Below are 26,502 nucleotides of genomic sequence, written 5' to 3'. Positions count from 1 at the left end.
TTTCTTTTGACACCAGTAGCAGAAGCTAAATTCAACAGCCACTTGGCAGTTTTGGAACAGTTATCACTTTCAGTGATAACCATTCCATCTGTTGTATGTTACTAGCCAGCTAAAACAGATGGCTACATATTTGCAATCTGTTAAATATGTTAGATACTTTTTTGCTTCCCTTTTAGAGTGACTGGACACCTGAATCTGTAATTTGTCTTTGGCATTGTGTTTTTATAATTAAAAAAAATCTATTCCTTTTATTAGAATAAATGATACATTTAAATTTGCATGTCTTAATACTTTACTTGTAGGAAAAACCTTTTTTGCAGCTGCTGGTTCCACTGTCTATGATACAGAGATGATTTAAAATTCACGTTTTGCTATATCACGCAATGTGTATTCATTACTGAGTGGACATTTGAGCTTTTTCTCTTTAGGATTTTTTTCATATTTCTTATAATTTACCTTTAGTCTTATATGCCATTAAGACTAAAGGTAAATTATAAGAAATATGAAAAAAAATTCTAAAGGGAAAAAGCTTCTTGTCTTATATGCCATTAGGGCAGCCGCAGTGGTGCAGCGGTTAGCGTTGCCGCCTCACAGCAAGATGTTCTCCGTTTTGATCCTCGGCTTGGGTGCCTTCTCTGTGGAGTCTGCATGTCCTCCCTGTGGTGGTTTCCTCCCACATCCCAAAGACATGCTGTTGGTGGATTGGACACTCTAAATTGGCCCTAGGTGTGAGTGCGTGCATGTGTGTGCCTTTTGTGGAAGGTTAGGTGCTGGGCTGGCAACTCGACACCGTAAAACTCAACTGCCAATCATGAGCAGACAGGTGATTCGCTGTGGCTACCCCTAAACTGTGAAAAACCGAATGAAGAAGAAGTCTTATATGCCATTAATAACCCAGAATTAAGTTATTGGCTGCAGTTTCTGAGCATTTGCATACTGCTCAGAAGTGTGAATGCTGTGTACTTCATCGTAGATGTTTTATTTGTACTTGCCTTCTTGTTGGTACAGTTAGTTAGTAGGAGCTTAAGGTTATGCTACCATTGGACAGTAGGTGTAAAATTAGTCTCATTTATTTGTATTTTCATACATTGTATATCATGCAGTTTGATGTACGCTCACTTTTGTCTCATGGGGTGGTCTGACTTGCACTAGATCACAGGAGAGCCACCCGTGCCTTTGGTACACCCCCACAGCCCATAGTTCCATCCTCTTCTGGGGCCCACTACCTTCTGTGGTGCATGTTATTTCAGTCTCTTGCCTTTTCAGATGCCTTCCCATCTCTCCAGACAGAAGTACTTGTTCAGCTGGCAAGAGTTGTACTGTGCTCCAGTGACTGGAGAGTAGAGCAGCTGTGGAGCAGTCTTAACACTGTGACCTGCTTTGAGACCATGACTGATCCTTGGGTCTCCAGGCAATGGCCCATCTCCACCAACATGCCTCCCTGTTCCTCCCTCCACACCATAAAGGAAAGCAAGCAAAGCATCATCATTATTCTGTTCCCCCACACCAGCTCTCGTAAGTGTCTGAGACTAATCAAACTCAGACTACCTGGAGCTTACTTCAGGCTTTAACTCCCTTTGGATTGTCTACTTTTTCTGACGATGTTGATGGTTTTGTTTTATCTGTTTTACTGTTTTCTTGTATTGTAGATAAGTGTATTTAATGCAGCCTAGTTTTTGTTTACTTTTAAGATGGTGTGGTGATTTTCTGTTTAGCTTTTTTGAATACTTTTGTATAGCCCAGATTTATTAAGATAGAAATTTAGTAGTTAATTTAGATTTCTCTTATTTGGAAATATGTATGTTGAACAGTTTGGTAGTTTAACACAGTGGTTAAAGCTGTGATCATTCAACAAGCTTCAGTTAGTAGGTTTCATCTTACTTTCTTCTGCTCCATTCCCATAGACTGCAGATATCTGCTTTGGCTCTGCAAGTTATTTAACCAGTCGTCCTGGGTTGCACCATACCACTCAGTAGGGTTGCCACCTTTGCATCCTTCCATTTCTTGACAAATAAACCACATGCTTTGCATAATGAAATCATACTCCTTGCCTCAGTGTAGCCGCATTCCTTTTAGCAAGCCACACCCAGTAGTACCATTTTTTTAAATGCCATATACAGTGACTGCAGGGGCAGCCATAGATAAAATGATTCTCTACGCAAAGTATCCCATGGTACTCCCCAGCCCCACTTTCTATTGTCACTCTGGTGTACCACCCCAGTGTTTCATTGTTTTTCCTGCCATACTTTCCCCTTCATAGTAACCAGAATACCTTTGTTTTGTTTTGGCACACTTAACTTATCACCTTTTTTCTACATCATTGCAATACATTGTAACTACCAAAGACTGTACTGTAAAAACTGTTGTGGAAAGAAAATAATTATGCTGGGAGTCTGTGAGCCATGAAACCCAGATATTATGGGGTTCTAAATACTCTGATGTCCATTTTAGAGTTTTTTTCTACAATCTTCGGTTCACTGATGGCCTGAAAAAAAAAATCATGACTAAGGTTTTTTTTTTCTTTCAAAGAAGTAGGAGGTCATGTCCAGAACTTGATGTTCAAAGCTAACTGCACAGTAGTTACCACAAAACTGAGTAGTAATTATCCATAATCTGAGAATAAAATGTTTGTGAGGGCACACAAATCTTATCTGGGATGATTGCCATCCTCCTAACCCCACAAAAAATTGGGATGAAATTGAAAGGACAGATGGACATAGTGATATATTTTAAGTTGCTGGTGTCATATCAACACAGCATGCTTACTCAGCCTCAAACCCAAAGGACAGACAGCTTGTGTGTGTACCCCTCTGAAGTCAAATTAGGGTGAAAGTGAGAAAATACGTTGAAATGTGAGTTGTACTCTACTTCTCTCAGCTGTACATATGCAGCATGCCTTCTTTCCCATATGTCCAGATGATCTTCACCTGTATACACATCTGATTTCAACTGAGGATAAAGTGAAAAAAAATTACACTTACAGTAATTCTTTCTAACTTGGTGTTCCTGCACAGCATACTGTTCCTAGAAAAGCTACAGTGGTATTCTGTGCACACCTATAACGTGTGATTTTGGAGCAAAATTAAAGAAATGACTACACTATCCCTACCCCACCACCACCACAAATTATAGCAGTCTCTGCACCTCCCTCAAAGTGGGGTCAGTTTTAGACTAGATGGGGCTCATGGTCGACGGCCCTACTAAGCTGCTTATACATCCAGGAATGATATCCCCCAGAGGTTCCAGATGTTCTGTGACGCACTGTATGCTTGATTTTTCTCTACCCAGGAGATTTATGTATGCGCCTACCAATATTTGTTTCATGCCCACACATGCACAAACACACACATGTTTTCTACAGGAAAATTGGAAGAATGTCAGTTCACACTGCTAGAAAGGTGCTTGGTGTCACATCTGGACAGAGGAAGGAGGAGAAGGAGACCTGGTGGTGGAATGAGGAAGTACAGGAGAGTATACAGAGGAAGAGGCTGGCGAAGAAGAAGTGGGATTGTCAAAGAGATGAAGAAAGTAGACATGAGGATAAGGAGATGAGACGCATGGCAAAGAGAGAGGTGGCGAAGGCTAAGGATAAGACATATGGAGAGTTGTATGAGAGATTGGACACTAAAGAGGGAGAAAAGGACCTGTACTGAATTGGCTAGACAGAGGGACCGAGCCGGGAAAGATGTGCAGCAGGTAAGGGTGATAAAGGATAGTGAGGGAAACATACTCACAAGTGAGGAGAGAGTGTTGAGTAGATGGAAAGAGTACTTTGAAGGGCTGATGAATGAGAGAGAAAGAAGGTTGGATGATGTGGGGATAGTGAATCAGGAAGTGAAACAGATTAGCAAGGAGGAAGTAAGGACAGCTATGAAGAGGATGAAGAATGGAAAGGCTGTTGGCCCAGATGACATACCAGTGGAAGCATGGAGGTGCTTAGGTGAAATGGCAGTGGAATTTTTAACCAGATTGTTTAATGAAATTTTGGAAAGTCAGAGGATACCCAAGGAGTGGAGAAAAAGTGTTTTGGTACCTCTCTTTAAGAATAAGGGTGATGTGCAGAGCTGCAGTAAATACAGAGGGATAAAATTGATCAGTCACAGCTTGAAGTTATGGGATAGAGTAGTAGAAGCTAGGTTAAGAAGGGAGGTGATGATTAGTGATCAGCAGTATGGTTTCATGCCAGGAAAGAGCACTACAGATGCAATATTTGCTCTGAGAGTGTTGTTGGGGAAATACAGAGAAGGTCAGAAGAAGTTGCATTGTGTCTTTATGGACTTAGAGAAAGCATATGACAGGGTGCCTAGAGAGGAGTTGTGGTATTGTATGAGGAAGTCGGGAGTGGCAGAGAAGTATGTAATAGTGGTACAGGATATGTACAAGGGTAGTGTTACATTGGTGAGGACTGCGGTGGGAGTGACAGATACGTTTAAGGTGGAGGTGGGATTACATCAAGGATCAGCTCTGAGCCCTTTCTTATTTGCAGTGGTTATGGACAGGTTTACAGATGAGATCAGACAGGAGGCCTCATGGACTATGATGTTTGCAGATGACATTGTGATATGTAGTGAGAGTAGGGACCAAGTTGAGTTGACCCTGGAGAGGTGGAGATATGCTTTAGAGAGGAGAGGAATGAAGGTCAGCAGGGCTAAAACAGAATATATGTGTGTAAATGTGAGGGAGGGTAGAGGAATGGTAAGGATGCAGGGAGTAGAGTTGGTAAAGGTGGATGAGTTTAAGTACTTGGGATCAACAGTTCAGAGTAATGGTGAGTGTGGAAGAGAGGTGAAGAAGAGAGTACAGGCAAGGTGGAATGGGTGGAGAAGAGTATCAGGAGTGATTTGTGACAGACTGTTACCAGTAAGAGTGAAAGGGAAGGTCTACAAGAGGGTAGTGAGACCAGCTATGTTTTATGGGTTGGAGACAGTGGCACTGACGAAAAGGCAGGAGTCAGAGCTGGATGTGGCAGAGTTAAAGATGTTAAGATTTGCACTGGGTGTGACTAGGATGGACAGGATTAGGAATTAGTATATTAGAGGGTCAGCTCAGGTTGGACAGTTTGGAGACAAAGCAAGAGAGGCGAGATTGCGTTGGTTTGGACATGTGCTGAGGAGGGATGCTGGGTATATTGGGAAAAGGATGCTAAGGATGTAGCTGCCAGGTAAGAGGAAAAGAGGAAGGCCTAAGATAAGTTTTATGGATGTGGTGAGAGAGGACATGCAGGCGGTTGGTGTGAAAGAGCATGATGCAGAGGACAGGAAGAAATGGAAACAGATGATCCGCTGTGGCGACCCCTAACGGGAGCAGCCGAAAGAAGATGATAATGATGATGTCAGTTCACCTGTGGTATGTATTTGGGGAGTTGTAGAAAGTGAGAGGACCTGAATAAAACACACACAGAGATAAGGAGAGTGTGCAAACTTAACACAGATAGAGCCACAACCAAGAATTTAGACAGGAATAAGATAGGTGTCAGATGACTGCTTTGTACCGTTGCACCAGTGATGTGAGCCTTTCCTACACATTTTGTTCAGGCCACCAAAAATAACCACTTATTGTGTGCAGTGCTGCTGATTGACAGTAATCGAAAGTTGAAGAAATTATGGCCAGTTTGTTGTTCTTATGTACACCTCAACCCCCTCCCCCCATCACCACCACCAAACACATACAGAAGCATAAGTCACACCGATGATTGCTGTTACACTGCATTTGAATGCAAATAGGAAATCCAAGGGAAACAGTAAACATTTTAAGAAACACACTTCAGAAATGTGTTAGCTGTCAGAATGATGTGAAATACCTTTCAAGTAATCATTTTAACTGAATTTCCTAACAGAGACCCAGATTTCTTGACTGCCAGGAAAATTTCCTGACAGGTGGCAACCCTGCCTCTCAGCCATTCAGAATTTTGCAGATTGTACATATGTTGGTCTCATATTCTGGCTCGTTGCTTGTATGACTTTCTGGTTAATCACTGAAGAGTGATCTCACCAAGTAATGACAAACATTTGAATTTCAGATTTCACCCTTCAGAAAATACATCTTACTGAAAAACCTGTTAATTTAGCAGCTTTCTAAGGTTATAATTGCAGTGTTTAAAATCTGTCCCTGATTTCGGCTTTTGTCCCCCATGCTTTTTTAACTTAGTCCACAATTATTGCTCTAAGAGGTTGAAAGGTATGATTGAATTTAAAAAGCTGCCTTTGTGTTTAGTAGGTCTATCTTGTTAACAAATGCATTGAAAACCAGTAAAACTTGCTTGTCCATTTTAATAGATGCCATGTTGGCCTGTCATGTCTGTTACAGTTTTGCTGCTGTTATACTTTTTCTCTTTTCTAGAGATCATTTGACTGTTTTTCCTACTCCCCAAGACTGTATTGTCCTACGTTGTCTTGGCCTTTTTATGGTTTAAGCAGGCTTCACATTCTCCTACTTCACTGTCTGCTTCCTTTTTGAAATATACTTCACTGTGACTCCTCCTCAGACATGCCCAAACTACTAAGAAGCAGTCTGTGTCCACACCAGTGGAGTCCCCTAACCAGAAGTACCTGCAAAATGTGTCAGTAGAAGACACTCAGACCAAGAGCTGCATTCTGCTGTAGAGGATATAGATGATGAAGACTGTTACTCTTTCACCCAATCCCCCAAGAACACCAGATTCTGTCTGATACAGGAGAAGGGGGTGCCATCCCTAAGATGTTGTCATCTCATCTCAGTGGTAGCTACATAAAACTTGTGCGGTTTTATAGCAGTCTTCCTGGGTATATTCCTGGGTTGCTCCCACAGGTGGCAACCCTGCCTCTCAGCCATTCAGAATTTTGCAGATTGTACATATGTTGGTCTCATATTCTGGCTCGTTGCTTGTATGACTTTCTGGTTAATCACTGAAGAGTGATCTCACCAAGTAATGACAAACATTTGAATTTCAGATTTCACCCTTCAGAAAATACATCTTACTGAAAAACCTGTTAATTTAGCAGCTTTCTAAGGTTATAATTGCAGTGTTTAAAATCTGTCCCTGATTTCGGCTTTTGTCCCCCATGCTTTTTTAACTTAGTCCACAATTATTGCTCTAAGAGGTTGAAAGGTATGATTGAATTTAAAAAGCTGCCTTTGTGTTTAGTAGGTCTATCTTGTTAACAAATGCATTGAAAACCAGTAAAACTTGCTTGTCCATTTTAATAGATGCCATGTTGGCCTGTCATGTCTGTTACAGTTTTGCTGCTGTTATACTTTTTCTCTTTTCTAGAGATCATTTGACTGTTTTTCCTACTCCCCAAGACTGTATTGTCCTACGTTGTCTTGGCCTTTTTATGGTTTAAGCAGGCTTCACATTCCCCTACTTCACTGTCTGCTTCCTTTTTGAAATATACTTCACTGTGACTCCTCCTCAGACATGCCCAAACTACTAAGAAGCAGTCTGTGTCCACACCAGTGGAGTCCCCTAACCAGAAGTACCTGCAAAATGTGTCAGTAGAAGACACTCAGACCAAGAGCTGCATTCTGCTGTAGAGGATATAGATGATGAAGACTGTTACTCTTTCACCCAATCCCCCAAGAACACCAGATTCTGTCTGATACAGGAGAAGGGGGTGCCATCCCTAAGATGTTGTCATCTCATCTCAGTGGTAGCTACATAAAACTTGTGCGGTTTTATAGCAGTCTTCCTGGGTATATTCCTGGGTTGCTCCCTCTGGAAGCATTCTGTAGGATACTGCCTAATTTGCTTTGGAGCACACTTGATGCTGTGGCTTCATTTCCCTGGAAGTCTGTTTTCACTTTTATGGGAGTGGTCATTTTAGGCTGAGACACCCAAGCTAGAAATTACTGGCTCCTTAGTTGTCTTGAAGAGGGACATTTAATCTTCAAGCTGCTGCAGTCCATTCCTCCGAAAGGAGTTCAACACTGTGGACCACTTTGAGATTTTTGTAATTCTGTTGTCTACCTTGTCCCCCGAGGAGACTGAACTCTGTACACATATGTTGTATTTCCAGAGAGGAATGCTGAATGAAGTACAACTACCTGTGTATGGACTTTCTGAAGGACCCTTGAAAGTGACTTTCAAGGCACTGACATCCACTGCTGTAAGTGTGGGCAAATCTGATGGTGCATATAGAATACAGTGCCATGGATGCTAGTTGCTAGTATGATAGAATCCAGCATGACTATACCCCAGTATCCCTCATGGCTTTTCATTTAGTTCACCAAGGGCAATAGGGTAACATTTGTAGTTTCTGTTTAAAAAATGTGTTTTTTTGGACCCAACTTGATGAACATGTCAAGCAGATGAAAGGAAATAGACAGCTTCTAACTGCTGCAGGCATTGTATTTCATCCTATGAAACATTCTTTTTCATGAAAACAGAAGAATCAGCAAGGACCCTGATTCTGTCATAACCTGTACTGCAGCAGTAGGATTCAGTTGGAGTGTCCATATTGTTCCAGCTGAGATCAACCAAGATAGTTGGCCCTGAAGCAATGGATCTAGTTGATTTCAAGATGGGTCATCGAAATTACTCTCTTTTAGGCTGCCTTCCTCTGGAGGTGATTGGAAGGTGATTCTCCCTCGGTTTCAGGGCTTAAACCAAGACTGTATGGACAAGGAAGATTTATAGCTAGAACTCTTCTTTTGCCCTTTATCCTTCCTACCCTTTTCCCTTTCTTTGCCCTTGCTGAATATTTGTCCAGATTCCTTTTTGTACCAAAAACACAGTTAATGTCAAGACCTTTCTTGGGCTTGCACCAAATGCTGGCACACAGTAAAAAAGACCAAAACTGCAGGAGAAAAGTGCACCTTGAATATTGCTCTTCTCCTTTAAACTTCTTTTTTGCAATTGGGCAAGCCCCCTAGACCTCCAAACCCCCAAACATATGTATACCAACTCTGAGAATGCCTTACCATGAAGAAAAGGAAATAGTCATGAAAATAGCCATCTCAGACTTTATGTAGATGTCCTTCCATTTCATTGTTGTATTCTTTACATGAGGGATCCCCTGCCAAGGACAGGCCGATGTCTATCCAGTATACCAAAACCTTTAGGTTGCCTTAAGGTATGCCGTATGTCACATGTATGCTCCGTGCATAGCGTATGGCATAAAGGCAATGTCCAGACATACCATCCTCAGAACTTCTTTGCCATCAGTCCGAACACCATCTCTTGATCATTGGTTTGAACGCCAACATTCCATTGCTGGTTTCATTGAGCCATTGAAGATAAGTGCCTCATTGTGGTTTCTTTTTACTTATCTTTTTCTTTTTGTTGCTTGTGGGGTTTCATGTCATCAAAGAAGGGTAAATGCCAGTGTGGGAGACAGGTTCCCTATAAAGACCACCACAAACAATGTCTGTTTTGCCTTGGCGCCTGGCATGACCATATGTCCTTTTCCATCTGTCAGGCTTTTGTACCTTAAATCCTGCATTGTAGACTCTTTTCTTTGGCACTTTATCTTGAGAATCAGCATCTTGGGCTTCTCGTGAAAGATATGATGGAGGGAACTTCCCGCTCATCTTCAGCTGTTCATCCTCTGCCGGATGTTTCTCCTGAGTCGAGTGAATGCCCAGAAGTTCACCTGGCTTTTATCGCTGGATTCCTCTGCTGTGACCAGGTTAGAGGCTGGCAGGGAGTTGACTTTAAGCATGTCTGAGGAGGCATTGCAGACATCCGCTTCGGATGTTCAGGGGGAACCACAGTTGATTATTTGAGATGGGCACTAGGGGTGTTCCTCAGATTTTAGTCAGAGAAGAAGTCCCTACTACTATCCTTGAATGCTGTCCTGGGTCAGAGACTTCCAAATTTTATAATGCAGGCATCCCATTGAAGAAAAAGCAAAGGTCTAAGCACATTACTCCTGCTCCAAAGGACCCTCAAAGTGAGTAGCAGTCCTTTACTCGGGGTTTGTTTAGTGCTTTGATGGCATTGAAACCTCCTCAAGGAGTTTCTGTTCCAGCTCCCCCTTGGTCCTCTACTCCTCTTAAAAAACCCAGGGAACAGTATTTCTTCTGAGGAAAAGCTAGACTCTGATGAGGAATCCCTTGCTTACTCTTCTCAGATTTCCTCTTCTTTGAATTATGGAAGCGGAGTGTACCAGTTCTGATACTCCCTTTGAATAGATGTCTTTTGAGGACACAATCTCAAGGATAATGGACTTCTTTAAAATAGGATTGTGCTCAGGTTTCTGAGGTACAAAAAAAGTACTATTAGTTTCTGCAGATGGACTCTTGTAGGCCTTCTGCTGTTCCTCCTGTTCCTCCTGTTCTGGCTGCCTTACTGGATGCATTTTCTAATGCTTCTAAGGCTCCATACTGTCAGCCCCCTGCTCCCAAGAAACCTGATAGATGCTATAGAGTGCCTTAGGACTGTAAATTTTTTGTACAAGTGTCCTTCTGCTGACTCCTCTGTGGTCTGTATAGCTTCTGACAAGCCCTCTCAGTTGCTTCCTTCGCCCAGGTTACTGCTCTGTGATAAAGAGAGCAGGATCATGGAAAGGCTAAGCAAAAAGGTTTATACCTCTGCTACCTTGGCTTTTAAGGCTGTTAATTATCAGACCCATGTGTCCAGGTATTTGTTGGCTGTCTTATCCCAGGCTGGTCTGATGATTTGTGACCTTCCACACTCTGAGAGTAAGACTTCTGCCCTTTCCCTGTTAGGGACTTCCTCCCAGGTGGCTTGTCATTCCATCAATTATAGTTATGATGCAGCAGATGCTTCTTCTAGGGTTGCTGCTTTTGGGTCAGTGATGAGGAGGTATTCATGACTTTGGCTTCAACCTTTGACTGATTATATTAGGGCTAAATTGATGGATGACCCTCTTGATGATCAACACTTGTTTGGTGAAGCTGCTGCTGCTATGTTTAAGTCCATTCAGGACAAAGGTAAGGCTTTCCAGGAACATAAACATGTGTTTGTGCCTAAATTCCCTAGAAATTACCCCAGTAAGTCAGCTTTTGTTCGCAGGCAGTCTCGCCCTCCTCCTAAAGGTAAAAAGGGTGATAAGTGGGCTCCTCCTGCTAGAGCTACTCAGACTTCTGTGCCTGAGAAGTCTCCCTTTCCAGATAAATCAGGTGTGCTGTCTGACTTCCCTGTTTTTCCCAACCACTTTCCTCCTGTTCACCTTTCTCTCTCTCTCTCTCTGTTTTCCTGTTTGACTACAGATTATTCAGGATTCCTGATTCCTGTCCATTATTCGCCCGGGGTACTTCATGGTCTGCAAATCCATTCCCCCTCTTATAAGTATTCCTCAGCCACCTCATGAACAACTATCTTTTTTTCCAGCGGTGCTTTGGGATCATTTGACTCAGGTTACTACTGCTATTCAAGAAGTGCCTGTCTCTCAAAGGGAGTGGGGGTTTTACTCCAGAATGTTTCTAGTGCCCAGGAAAGAGGGTACTTGGAGACCAATTCTAGACCTCTCTCATCTAAACATTTTTCTGAAGGTGCCCTCCTTTTGAATGTTGTCCCTTCAGACTTTGTTCCCTCTTCTGCTTCTTCAGGCTTTTATGGTGTTTTTGGATCTCAAGGATGCTTATCTCCATATTCCAATTCATCCCCTTTTCATGAAGTTTTTACATTTCTCTGTTGCTTCCTGGCATTTTTAGTCCTGTGCTTTGTCCTTTGGCCTTTCTGCTGCACCAAGGGTATTCACCAGATGTCTTGCCCCTGTGATTGCTTTTTACAGGATTCAGGGGATCCAGATCTTTCCTTACTTAGACAACCTGTTTCAGGCATCCTCTCCAGAGGTCCTGTTGCAAGATCTTCATTTTGCCATTTATCTTCTGCCAAGAGTGGAGTTCACAGTAAATTTCAAAAAGTCTTTTCTGACTCCTTCTCAAGACTATGCTTTTCTGGGGTGCAGGATACAGACTGTGCCTTTGCTGGCATCCTTGTCTCCTTCCAAGGCCCTAACACTCATTTCCTTCTTTCAGACGCTTGGGAATTTGAGAACTCTGGGGTTCGTTGCATCCACCATTCCTGTGCTCCCTTCAGCCAAACTCCACATGAGAAAGTTTCAGTGGTTTCTGAAGTCAGTTTGTCTTCAACATGCACATCTCCTGGAATTTGTGGTTCTGCTTCTGACTTATTTCAAGAAGGAACTTCACTGGTGAATCCAGCAGTTGTCTCTAAATCCAGGGCTCCCTTTTCATCCTCCTCTTCCTTTCAGGAGCTGTTCACAGATGCTTCAGATGTTGGAGGGGAGCAGCTTTTGGCTTCCTAAAGGTGCAAGCAATATGGACCCTCTTCAACAGGAAGACCACATCAATGTCAAAGAGATGAGAGCTCTCTGCTAGCACTTCAGGCTTTTCATCCTGTTTTCTTCCCAAGACCTGTCATGGTATTTACAGACAATATAACAGTGATGTGGTATGTAACAAGCGGGGGGTGAATCTTATCTTTGCTGGTTGACACTCCTGGTGTGAGATCGTGCTGTCCAGTATCAAATGACTCTCCAGGCAGTTTACATTCCCTCAGGTCAAAACACTGTGGCAGACCTCTGAGCAGGTCCTTAACTCAATCCCACAAATGGATGTTTCACAGGGAATGTGTTTCTGGACATCGTCCACCAGTGGGTTACTCCTTGGATAGATCTGTTTGCCTCCCTTCTGAACAGACATCTTCCTCTGTTTTGTGCCAGAGTCCCAGGTCCTCTGGTTTGGAAGGTGGATGCCCTATCTTTTTCTTGGAAGGGGATGTTTCTTTATGCTTTCCCTCCCCTTCCCCTCATTCCAAAAGTCCTGTTCAAAATTCAGCAGGATGCTCCAAAAATTTTGTTGTGTCTCCCTATTGGCGGAGACAGCATTGGCTCCCTCTTCTTCTGCATTTAGCTAAGGGCAATCATCACAAGTTACCTCACAGGTGGACCTACTCGCACAAGACAAGGGACCTGTCATCCATCCCCACCTGTCCACTCTTCATTTGACACAGTGTGTGATAGGATTTTGATTCCACATAGAAGCCTTTTTTCTAAAGACATGCTTAAGGTCCTGCTGGAGGCCAAGAAACCCAATACTAGGAAATCCTACTTATCCAAATGTAAGAGATTTTCTGTTTGGTGTCTTTCCCGTAACATGGATCTACTTTCAGTGGAGGGTACTTTGTTTCTCTCATGTCTGTGTGAATTGCTCAACGCTGGGTTGGCTTATTCTTCCATTAAGGCCATTTTATCAGCTATGTCTGCCTTTATCTCCTCCTTTAACTTCTAGAGTTGCAGCTAAGCAATTCTTAAAAGGCATCTTTCATATTAGGCCTCCCAGGAAGCATGCTCCTCCTCCCCTGGGATCTTAATTTCTTTGGGAAAAATTGACTGAAGCTCCTTTTGAGCCTGCAGCTTCAACTTCTTTGCAGCATTAAACTTGGAAGACTGTTCATTCGTTAGCCCTTCTGCCAAATTGGTGTCTAAGCTTTAAGCCCTTGTTTTATAGCTTGTTCTCCTTTTTTTCTGGTGTTTCATAAGAACAGAGTGACCTTGCGTACTAATCCTTCCTTTATGCCCAAAGTTGTCCCTTAATCAGTCTATTTAATTGCCCATTTTTTTCCCTTCTCTGCAATCTGCCAGTGAGAATGTGCTGCACACATTAGATGTGCATAGACAACTCAATTTTTATTTGGATAAGACTAAGACTATTAGGAAATCTGATCAGTTCTGTTTCCTTTCATTGCCAGGTTCTTGGAATTAGCTGTATCCAAGCAAACTATTTCTTCTTGGATCTCAAAAGCTATTTTTTTGTTATTCCTTTATGGTAAGAGCCTTCCATGTTTTGTTAAGGCTCATTCTTCTGAGGCTGGGGCTTCTTTTGGTGCTTTTTTCAAGGGTTTGGACATGAACTCTGTTCTTGAGGCACCTACCTGGACTTTTGTGCATACATTTACCAAACGCTACAAGTTGGATGGAATCTCCAGAGCTAAAGCTAGTTCTGCCAGGGCCATCCTTCTTGGTTTCCTGGAGGGCTCTGCAGGTCCTTCCTGCCCCCAAGTTTCTTCTTCAGCTTTGGTACTCTCCCTAATATAAAGAATACTGCAACAGTAAAATGGAAGGACATAGCACAGTTGTGTAAAGTCTTAAAATAACTGTAGATGTCCTTTTCTTCACTGTTGCAGTATTCACTCCCTCCCTCCACCCCCTGGTCCATTTCTCTTCTGGATGTACTGATTGCCTCTTTTTTCCTTGGATTGGCGTTCCTACTGGGCTCTCAGTTCTGAGAATGGTATATCCAAACATCACCTTTATGCTCTGTGCTTTGCAAGGATCATAAGTATGACATACAGCATCCCTTAACGTAACCTAAAGGCTTTGGTATACTGGTCGGACATCAAGCTGCCCTTGGCAGGGGATCCCCAATCTAAAGAATGCTGCAACAGTTATGAGAAGGATATCTACCATTCTGTTAAGATTTTACACAACTGTGCTGTCTTTTTTTCATCTACTCATTCCCCATGTTGTAGGACTCACTGCTGAGTTCCGATATTTCAAATGGTTATCCCTGATGATCAGGCCTCCCTTCCATAGGTCTCCATCCCATTCATTCTTGAAAATGGGCCGAGACTCCATTTGCACCTGATAAAGAGCTGATTAGGCAGACATGTCATTCAGGCAGCCATGGTAAAATTTGTGCCTATATTGATGCTTGATCTTACATTTGAATGCCAGTAAAAGGCATTTTCATCCCTGCAGCCTGAGAGTCTTGCTTCCCACCACCCAGACCAGGGCCATTCTTGTTTCTGGATGGCCTCTAATTCTCTCCAGGATGGGGAATGACTCATCACAGCTCCCCTTTTCAGCCCTTCATCACTAAGAACATCACCAATCAAAGCATTTCTGTTATAACCCTAACCTCACTCCTTGGTGACTGTCATGTGCACCTCATCACTGTGGCCTCTTATACCCTCCCAGGATGCTCATGCACTCCCACGTGCATCATAAACGACTACCATGACCGACTTGGGAGTACTAGACCTGTGTCCTCCCAGTAATGACCTTGTCATGCATGGAAGCAGTATGGCCACTTGAAAACAATCGTACCATCGCCCAGGATGGGCAAAGCTGTAAGCCACTCATTTCCCATCCTCCCCTCCCTTCCATCATCTGAAACCCATTTCAAGCTTAGGTCATAAGGGTCACAGTCAGGGCTTTCTCCCTGTGTGCCGCAGAGCTGTGCCACTTTGCATATTTTCCCCATGTCTGTTCAAAGAGACGGATGTGTAGTTTCAATCATCAAGACACTTTTCTAGCACCTTGAAGGTGGAAAAATACTCAAAGTTCCTTCATTTCTGAGTGGAGTCAATCATTGTCACTTTTGCCCCCTTCTTTTCAGTATTACATCAGCTTCAAGAATGTTCATGAAGCACATGTGTTGTTGACAGCAGCTCACCTACAGTTGTGAGGTACCAGCGCATTCTCTTAACTTAGATGACCATCTCTGTAGTACCTTCTTGACATTTTGGTCCTTAGATGTTACAGTAAACTTTGCAAAGTCACAGCTTCTGATCCAATCAAGTGTTGACTTTTATAGTCTCCTAGATTCCACAATTTTTCAGACATTTTTGCCCTTAGAAAGGATTCATGACAGTCTGAAACAGTACATCTCTTTCTTTTACAGCCACTTTCAACAGCCAGCATATGTTTCAAAGTTCTGGGATTGACGGACTCATCCGGTTACCTACTGTCTCAATACCAGGTAATACGCACAATTCCTACAGTGGATTTTGAAGGTGCTGTGGTGTCATGGAAATATCTTTTAGATGCCACAATAAATCTGTAAGAGGTATTCAGGATACATCTCCCGTGGTGTTGTGTTCCACCTATTAAGAAGAAGACCATTTAGCCCAGCAACATATCTCTCAAACATTTAGTGTAAAACTTCTGTACAAAGCCAAAAAATAATGGGAGGACAAAGGCCCAGAATTAGGGATGGATTTTAAATATTGCTCTTATAAACTTAAATTTTGCTTGAATAACCGGTTTTGCATTACTATGTATTTTGTGCAGGTTAAGAGGTTTGAAACTCATTGTTGAGGTACTTTAATACTTAATGATTTCCCAGAAAATCACAAATTGTTGAAGGAACAGGCCAAAATATGAGTTAAAAATCTGAAAATTCTGCAAAGATTTGGACAGTTAAGTGTGTCCGGAGACTTGGGTGGTCACCCTTCCAATATAAGCATCCACTTTCAGGTGGGAGATGGTAGGGGGGCATGCTGAAGGAGGGAGGGTTGAATTGGGGACTGTGGTTCAGCGAAGAGTCTCACTTATGTCCTGGAAATAAGGGGGGGGGCTGGTCTCACTTCTAGCTCAGCAGGAGTGTCTCCCCATGGTGATATGTGCATTTGGTCAGACAGTGTTGTGGTTGTTTGACTAAACAAAGATGTGGGGAACTCATTCCTACCTCTCATGTACAGAAGCCTTGGGAGGGTAAAAGTGTTTTTTCAAGAACATTCTATTCATCTCAGTGATCCTTATCCCTGGGGAAGCTATTTCTTTTGCAGACAGACTCAGCTGCTGTGTATTCCTTCCCTGTAAGTGATCACTGATTTATTCCTTGGACAGGAAGATTTGCAGGTGGTGGGAGATATCCTTTTTGTAACCTCTTAGCATGTGCTAAATTTCACAAGTGATATCTTTACCTCAGGGACATATCTGTACTTTTCTTCCACTTCTTCTTATGAGTATGTTCATCGAATGCTGTCATTATCCAAAGCAGAGGTTATTATAAGTAGTCCATTTTGACCAACAGACATTTGGTTCTTCATCTTTTAGCTCTTCCTCCTACACTCTCCCCTTTGACTTTCACCCTGTTTGAGATTTCTAACCTACCAGCCTGGCAACACCTCTCTAGATTTCTTTGCAAAAAAGCTGATAATTTGGTTACTGGAGTTCCACTGCTAGTCTGCTCAGCTGTCTTGTCTGATAGGGTAGTTTCAGCCCTTTCATTTTCATGGAAACCATCTGTAGCTCAATGAGTGTGTATATACCTTTAAGAAGCTGTCCAAGGGCTTGCACTAAAGTGTAAATACTGAGCACGTATGAGCCTGACTGCCATTTTATAGTTAGCTGTTGAGATGTGAACATGTATGTATATAAGCTCTGTCTGTTAGTTCAGTCATATTTAAAGATGCTGCTTTCCATCCTGATGTGTTTCTATGTATTAAAGAATCTGAACGAAATCCCAAGCCTTCTTATTATTTGTGTTAGAGACAAACAAATGACATGATGCCAGAACCAGCACATCCAAGGGACATGAAGTTTGAGATGACATGGCTAAAATAATTAGAGGCACTTGGCTATGGTTGGAGGAGTGTACAAGAATGAATCATCCTAAAAAGGGGTAAAACTTCACAAAACAGGTCAGAAATGAATATAAATATTAAATCTTGCTCAGCACTATTTCTTACTCGTAAGATATGAAAAGGGGCATACAGAACATTCTAAACGGTATTCGCATAAACAGATATGTACGTTATTGATAAAATAATATTCAAATTACTATGGAAAATATTTGAAATAAAGTCCGAATTACATAAAACAAATGCAGTAAAGGGAAATTACCTCATTGTTCGCAAAGCATATGTATTTTTCGTATTAAGCAAAGATATCCAAGTTTTCAGAAGTGTATAAGGTGTTCACATGTTTGTGCAGTGTTACAGTAAAGCTACTTTGCAAAATTAAGGCCATTACAATGCGTATTTCGTAGAGTACAACCATTACAGAGTGTATTTCGCAAAGTGCAGTATTTCGAAGAGTTTATTGTGCATTTCAATGTTGTTACAAGGTCACGGAACAGTTGTTCATACATGATTACAAAGGGTCATATTTTCAGTGTGTTTGTGTATACTTTATGGGTATGGCAGACTGATTTTGAAAGCTCAGTGCACTTGTGTTTGACAGTAATATTGCTGAGCATTGGAGAGTGTTTGATCAAGGGTATGACATTTTCATACAGACTGCATTCTCTGATGAAGATGACCATACAAAGGCATTTATTCTACTTAATTTAGCTGGGCCGGAAGGCATTGAAAGGAAGAGCTCATTTGTGTATGCACCTGCTGGAAAGGAGGAAAACTGACATACTGTTGTGCAGGCTGAGTCAAGGAAGGACCCAGAGTGCTTAAATGTAAATTTAGAGAAATGTGTAACCCCCAGACAAATGTTACAGTGGAAAGTCATTTATTTACACAAGGGATCAAAAGCCTGGTGAAACTTTTGCAGCATATATAACCAACCTGAGAAATAAAGCAGACATATGAGCTCACAGAAAAGCACACAAATATGCTTACAAATAGGAGCAGCTCTAGAAGGCACAGTGATAAAGCTCATGTTGATACTATGCAGCACATAGATAAAAGAAACAGGTCCAAGCACATGGCAGCTGTAAGCCCTGCAGCACCTACTGTTAAATCCCATAACTTTCTAGCACATTCCAGACTTCGCACAGTCTCAGTGAAGCACAAGAGTGAGTCAGCATACTCAAAGCCTGGGCCCCAACCTAGTTTCATTGCCAACTGTTGTAATTGTGGTGGAAGTCATGAATCTAAAAAGGAAAAATGTTTAGCTTTTTGTCAACATTGCCACAAATGTAATAAATGGAATAATTTCAAAAAATTTTATAAATCAAATGGCCCACATTCTTTTATTAAAAGGGAACATTTTAAGAAATTAGTTGATCAGTTAGAAAGCTATGGAGTAGAATTGCCACCAACCCTTTATGTTGATGGTATGTCAGTGCTTCATGAAACAGTCAGTGCAGTACATTTAAGGGCAAAGAATGAAGTGTTTTTGTACTGCTCAGATAAATGGCAAACCTACAGAGCTCAAACCTGACACAGGTTCCAAGTGCGATGTTATGTCAGCAGAAACATTTGCCAGTGTGTAAAGGTGAAAGGCTTGATGTGGCAAGGTGTGTGAAACCTGTTGCCTATGGAGGTGAAGAAATTTAAACTGAAAGTTCGGTAGTGCTTTCATGTTACTCTGCTGGAAACAGCTGCGGCTTATTATTTTACGTGGTCCAGAGGCACGTCCAGTCATTATCAGGGCTCAGAGACACTTTGAAATTGGGACTGCTTTCATTTAATAAGGAAGTCCACCGTGTGAGCTTGAAAGACCACTACTTTAATTTTGTCCAGCACATTTTTTCTACATATGCAGATCATTTTCAAGACAAACTAGGCAAACTTCCAGTTGTGTACTCCATGAAGTTAGACCCAGAGGTCGGTACAGTTATCATTCCAGCACGAAAAGTTACAGCAGCCATGCCGGCAGAGTCAAACCAAGTTAGATAAAATGGCGCAACAACGTGTAATTTGTCCAGTGGAAACTCCAACAGAATGGGTATCTTCCATGATAGTAGCTCATAAGAAAAGATCAGATGACATCAGAATATGTATTAGTCCACAAGATATGAACAAATGGCTAAAAAGATCCCATGATCCAGTGTGCACAGTTGAAGAAGTCACAGCTTTGATGCCAAATGCCGCTATTTTTTTTAGATGCAGAGAGTTAATTTTGGCAAATTCAGCTAGATAAAAAATCCTCAGTGCTCACTACTTTCAGTACTCTGTCAGGTACAGATTTCTGAGAATGCCGTTTGGGATAAATTCTGCAAGTGATGTTTTTCAAAGTGCAATGGAGCTAATTTTTTCTGGGTATCTTTGCGCTAGCATAGTAGACATGCTTACTATTAGGAGGTTGTGATAAAGCAGAGCATGACAGAAACCTCAGAAAAATTCTAGAAAGGGTATGTCAAGTTAATCTTAAGCGCAATCCACACAAATGCAAATTCAGGCTACAAGAAATTCTTTATGTTGGTCATTGACCAAATCCTTAAGAGCAATCAGCCATTCTCGAGATGCCAGCTCTAGACAATTTTCAAGTTCTACAGCATTGTCTTGGCATGGTCAGCTACCTAGGCAAGTTTATTCCAGACTTGAGCCAACTTTCAGTACCAGTCAGAGCTGACACATAAAGATGTATCCTGGTCTTGGTTAGAGCAACACCAAAGAGCATTTGATATCCTGAAACAGAGAATTGCTAGTCTGCCAGTGCTCAGATACTGTAATGTTCACAAACCAGTTGCACTTTCCTGTGATACTTTGAAATTTGGTCTTGGTGCAGTCATTCTAGAAGAGGATCACCCTGTTGCCTGTGCATCATGAACTCTTACCCAAACTGAACAGCAGTTCGCCCAGATTGAGAAAGACCTTTTGGCAATTGTGTTTGCATGTTTGAAGTTCCATGATTTTGTTTTGTGTTAGACCTATCCAGATTGAAACAGACCAACAACCATTAACCACTATCTTGAGAAAACCAATGCATTCAACCCCAGCCTGACTGCAACATATGATGCTGAGACTGCAAAAGTACAATTTCAATCTTGTCTAAAAGAAAGCCAAACTTCTTTATCTAGCTGATACGATATCCATATCACCCAGAAATACCGCTGAACAGAATGACAGTCAAGGTTCTCATTTGATTGATGATTTTGAAGTCATGGAAGTGCGTAATTTTTCTGCCACAGATCCAGTTTTGCAGAGGCTCAACCACTTTATCAATCAATGATGGCTGTCAAAGCAATCTAATTTACCTTAAGAACAACCTTAGTTTCCATACAGAGATGAGATTTTGCCTGACAAAGGTATCATAATGAAAGGTCCGAAAGTAATTGTTCCAAAGTCCTTGCAACCTGAGTACATTACTAACTTGCATCGTGGTCACCCATGAACCGAATCTACCAAAAGAAGGGCGAGATAGAGTATTTTGGCCTTCTGTGTCACAGGACATTGAGAGAGCACTTTCTTCTTGTTCAGTATGTAATAGTACAAAGCCTCATCAACAGAAAGAACCATTTCATCTTAACCATATTCCAAAACTACCTTGGTCGACAGTTGTCACAGATAACTTTGAGCGGAATGGTCAACATTGTTTGGTGTTAGTAGACTCTTACTCCAGTTGGTTTGAGATTGACCTACTTCCCAATCTAGCATTCAGTACAGTCATTATTAAGATAAAATGTCATTTTGCTGTACATGGAAGTCCACAAAGGTATTTCAGACAATGGCACGCAGTTTATAAGCCAACAGTTCAAGAGATTTGCAGAAGAATTGGACTTTACTCATGTCTCATGTAGTCCGAAGTACCTGCAGTCAAATGGTTTGGCAGAATGTGCAATGCAAAGTGCAAAACAGTTACTTGAGAATTCAAAATGAGATAATAGTGATGTTTTCTTGAATCTCAGAAATATTCCATGTGATAAACATCTTAGTTTAACGGCTCAGTGACTTCTGTTGAGACAAATCAAAACCGCATTACCACTTAATGTTCAATTTTTGGTTCCATGTGTCAAGAACAGCAGATCAGTGAGAAACAGCCTGTTGGGGAAACACCTGTCCCAGAAGGCCTACTATGATAAGACCAGCAGACCGCTCAATCCATTACAAAAAGGAGAGGTGGTAAGGATGCAGACGTCCAAAGGTTATGATTAGATTGGTGTCATGAAGAGTATTTGTCCAGAGCCGAGATCGTACATTGTGAAAACAGAAGAAGGAATCTTTAGGTGGAATCGGAGGCATTTACTACCGCTATCCGAGCCTATGCCACAGCAAATAGCCTGTGAGAGACTGTCCCTGTTAGTAATTTTAGTCCCGATTGTTATGTTACGAGATATGGTAGAATCTCTAAACCGTGCAATAGATATGAAGCAACTTGGACATAAACATTGTATTTTGTTTCTGATGTACATTGTAATGCATGCCTATTTCTGCTGCTGTTTTACATAAAGGGCAATCTTTTTAAGGAGGAGAACGTAGATCATTCAGTGTGTGTATACCTTTAAGAAGCTATCCAAGGTCTTGCACTAGAGTATAAATTTTGAGCACGTGCAAGCCTGACTGCCATTTTGTAGTTAGCTGTTGAGAAGTGAACATGTATGTATGTATGTAAGTTCTGTCTGTTAAGTTTGTTCTTACTTAAAGATGCTGCTATCCATCCTGATGTGTTTCTGTGTATTAAAGTATCTGAACGAAACCCCAAGCCTTCTCATTATTTGTGTTGGAGACAAATAAGCGACACCATCTATCCAAAAATTTACAAGGGTGAAATAAAAAAGGAGTTTCTGTCTGGGCCGCATCACAAAATTTGGATCATTTTTGTTCCCCTCTAGCAAGCATTAAGGTATTTTCAGAATTGTTGTTGCAGGCTTCAGTTACTCTTTCGTCAAGGTTCATTTAACAGCTGTTTATAACTTTCATTCTGGTCAGAATCAGTAACATACTGGGAGGGCAGTGTAAAGGAGGCAGCCACCCCGGGTGCAAAATGTTAAGGGGTGAGATAGGCCAATTCTGATAGCTCTTCGGTGTATGCCAGCATTTATTTCTAAATGCCAGTATTGCACCTGCGTTGAAAGCTGAGCACTTTGGTCAGGATTCTGTGTCAGTGGCCTCACATATTTCTTAGGGGGGCTTTTCTCCTTACCTCCCATTAAGGATCCAGACCCTCATTGGGACATTTATTTTTTGGGGGAAAATTTGAGTCTTTAACCCTTACCCTATTTGAGCCAGCTATGTCAGAATGGGATGAAATACTTATCTTTGTAAGATCGTTTTTCTAGTGGCATTTACTTTTGTGAAGAGAATTTTTTTTGGATTACAGTCCCTGCCTTTCAAATCTCCTTACGTTACATTTCATATGGAGTTAAGTTTCCTTTATACCTAAAGTAGACACTAAAACTAATCTTCAGTCAGTTTTTCACTTGGTTGTATTCCTTTTTTTAAGTTCTTCAGTCAAAGCATGTATCTGTCTGACTTCATAGTTGTGCACAGGCAGTTCAAGGTATTGTGTTGATAAAATGAAAAGAACAACTGTTTGTTAGGTAAGGATGGCACTAGTCATTGCCTCTCCAGATGATTTTCTAACCGCTTTTTCTTTTATAGTGAATATGGTAAAACATTACACTTGTTATGTTAGTGCATTCTTCCAGAGCTTTCTGTGTATCTGTAACTTTCTTTCAAAGTTCGTCTGTGATGTCTGTGCAGCACCTACTTGGTCATCCCTGAGTATCTTTGCAAAGCACTTTAAGTTGGACAGCAAGTCTAGGTCTAGGTCTTCCTTAGGAAAACCTCCCAGGAAGCATGAAATGATCTGGCTCCTCTGACCTTGACATTCCTGCAGCTGGAACTCTGAGATCTGTGATACAAAAGATCTAAGTACTTACCTTACCACTAGATTTGTGCGCAGAACTCCAGCTACAGGAGCAAACATTCCCTCCGTTTCCCTGCCTTGCAGTTTGGTATTACCTTGGCACTCCCACTTTTGCTTGGTACAGGACTATAGAAGGATGGAGCAGTGCTTAGTGAGATGGAGTAGAGTTAGTAGCTTGGGAATGCCTCTGGCATTCATTCTAGCATTACTTATAGTCAGAACTCTGCTTACAGATCTAGCATCATGGTAATTACCCATAACTTTCATTTGAATTTGAAAGCAGGTCATCAGGTTATCAGAAGTGTTCTTTACAGTGGTATGCTTCACTTAAAATTACTCTGTAAGAAACTTGTCAGGCTGCAAAAGAAATCAGAGCTTTCAGTTTTCCACCAAGACATAGAGACCTCCGAAATGGTAGAGGGTATGCAGTGGACAAAGCTTCCTAAATGGAGAATGTGGATAGTTTGCTCCTCACAGTAAAAGACTTTGAATGATTTTCATGTACGTGTTTCAGTGTATGTCATTTTATGCATTTGTGTACAGCAAAACAGTTTTTACTGAGATTAGTTTTGATGACCTGACCCTGGGTCTGTTAAATGTTTCAACATTTTGATTTGCAGTCTGGATTTGAAAAGACATGTGGGAGAGGTTTGCTGAGTAATGAAAAAGTGTCTGTCATTTTCAGTAATTTTTATTATTTTTTGTCAAGACTGAGTTACATTTTTATTTCATGGATGATAATAATGTGGACATTGCTACTACACTCTAAAAATCAACAGTCTTCCATTTCTTTCAAATTTGTTGATCCTTTAATGTCATACATTGCCGTATTCTTTTCCTCATACAGTCTCAGACTGAGAGAAGCACAGTGTTGACTATGTCTTTAGATACTGATCTGTACACTAGTAAGGTTGCCACCCGTCCCGTTGTCAGCGGGACACTCACGGGTTAAGCCACCTTATCCCGTTGCCCGCTGTATCAAGTAGTGGGACCTGAAAAGTCCCGCTTTTGCGATCGCACTGAATTGTTGTGGAAAAGTCGCAATTACTTCCGGCTTTTTCACGGCAATTCAGTTACGTCACCAACCCGGACCTGCAGGCAAAGCTGCTGCCTGTTAGGTCCAGGTGCTTTAATTTGTGCAGCAATTGGCTGCAATTCACAAAAGAGGTGGGGATTGGGGCAGGAAGAGCCCTGCAAAGATCGCTGCTGTAGGAGCGCTTTGTTTTAAGCACTTCTACAGCCGCTAAAAAAAGATCGAGATTTTTTTTTTTTTTTTTTTTTTTTTTTAAACAAGCCAGCCAGCCATCCTTCTCCTCCATCCAGCCAGCCAACCATTCTCCTCCAGCCAGCCAGCCATTCTCCATCCAGCCAGCCCTCCTCCTCCTCCATCCAGCCAGCCATCCATCCATCCATCCATGCAGCTAGTCATCCATCCATCAAGCCATCCATCCAGTCATTCATCCACCCAGCTGCTACTCCCAGCAACCAGCTAGTCACTCCAGCAGGCATTCGTTGTACCCATAACAGCATCTCCTTCACCACTCTGCTGGTGATGTCACGGTAGAGGGTGTGGCCAGTATCATATTGGCCACACCCCCATGTTCCACTTTGGCTCGCTTAAAAGGTGGCAACCCTATACAGTAGCCTAAATTAGATTCTTATCTTTGCCACTGAGCTTTTGGCATTCTACTCCATAGGAACTGTTACACTGTGGTGCATTAACATAGCCCAAAATTTGTTGCATTTTTTTCTCATTTTCTCATCTGAAGCCATAGAAATGTACTCCACTAAATAATGACTTTGCCAGATGTAAGGGCACAAGTGAAAGTCAGTTGATTACTTAAACTAGGTCATGACGTAGTGCTTTGCATTAAAGACATGTTTGTGGCATTATTATTTGCACTTTATCTTAGTACGTCCCATGTAGAGGACCAGGCTGTAAGATTGGCTGATAACAGTAAGAGGAGAAAACTGTATATCCATGCAACATTTTTGTGTTTGCTTTGTTAATAAGACAGCCAGGGTAATCAACTAGTCAGTGGCTACTTTAAAATATGTTTTTATCAGCCACTTTGGTTTCTTACTTTTATGCAAATTAAAATGCTGGACTCCTTTAACATTTAATGTAGTAGAGTATATTGATTTTTCTGCTAGGTTTTGAAATCCATTGTTGAGTTAAATGCCAGCTCACAGAAGTAGTTTATTCCCTCTACTAGCTGAAGTACAGACAGTCTTCCATCTTTTAGTGAGTAGCCAACTCGTTTTGCTAAAGAACTGGATAAGCTATAAGAGGCAGGAATGAATGGGCTAAGGAGTTCTTGCATAGCCTAGGAATGCTTGGCTGCCACTTCTGCAAAACAAATGGCCCAACTTGAGTGCAGGAAGTGTAGTTAGTGGAGTTTGTGGAGCTGGGTTGTGGTGGGGATTAAAAAAAAACATGCACTATGTTTTTTCAACTGGAATGTTGTGTTATTGTCTTATTAATGCTTTGGGTTTAAACATATGAATCTTCTGAAGAATGTATGGCAGTTTAATAAATGCAGCCTAGTAATGGAGTCCTTTCTAACCCTCCCCCAGAGAACTAGAGGACAAAAACGAAAACGTGATTTCATTTTTGAAGATGAAAAACCTGAGGTGGGTAAACAACTATCTCATATAAGCAAATCAGGTTTATAAACTGCCCCTTGACTTATTACTTATGCAGTTTTCTTTTCTGTTTTTCTTTTATTTATTCATAATAGGAAAGGATTCCAAGGGAAAGAAGGCAGAGACAGCCAGTGCTACAGAAGAAACCAAAGTCAGATGATTTAAGGACTGAGTGTGCTACTTGCAAGGGGCCTGGAGACAATGAAAATCTTGTCAGGTAGGTCTGGTGCTGTGACCTTTTCCTCAGGGAATTAAAGTTCCATCTTCATCACTTTCTCATCAAGACTGTAATGAAGAAAAGTGCAATACAGAACCATTTTTTTAAAACTTGGATTTACGGGAAACATCACTTTAGAACCCTAGATTGATCTACTTATTGACCTGCCACACACATTTACTCTGTGGATTCAGATGTAATTAAGCAGGATAATCTGTTTTTCTAACGCATGAGGATTAATTCTGTCTTGTCAGGGTGAATTGTCAATGCTTTATAACAACAGGTCACAAAGATAAACATACAGCAATTCAATTGAAGCACTTAGCTTTAAATAGTTCAGCTAGTCTATAAAACAATTTAATCATTAAGTTTGATACCACCACATAGCCATTAAAGATGAGTATTACATAATGAGACATACAGAATAGGAGTGATGCATCTGTTGAAATGCTGCCATTC

The 26,502-nt window shown here is 41.5% G+C and overlaps 1 protein-coding gene across 1 annotated transcript in view; it reads left to right on the top strand.

Annotated features, from left to right (window-relative positions):
• PHF14 (PHD finger protein 14) overlaps window positions 1-26,047 on the top strand; it is a 1,276,961-nt gene extending 1,250,914 nt beyond the window's left edge. The window contains exons 12-13 of the mRNA XM_044066759.1: window positions 25,758-25,814; window positions 25,922-26,047. Of these exons, the coding sequence (XP_043922694.1) occupies window positions 25,758-25,814; window positions 25,922-26,047 (183 nt within the window). The remainder of the gene's footprint in view (window positions 1-25,757; window positions 25,815-25,921) is intronic.
• The last annotated feature ends 455 nt before the right edge of the window (window positions 26,048-26,502 follow it).

The sequence above is a fragment of the Protopterus annectens genome, chromosome 3.part1, assembly GCF_019279795.1.
Source record: "Protopterus annectens isolate FY-2018-M chromosome 3.part1, PAN1.0, whole genome shotgun sequence".
NCBI lineage: Eukaryota > Metazoa > Chordata > Ceratodontiformes > Protopteridae > Protopterus > Protopterus annectens.
The sequence above is the reverse complement of the archived record's forward strand: the minus strand, read 5'-3'. Positions and strand labels throughout refer to the sequence as shown.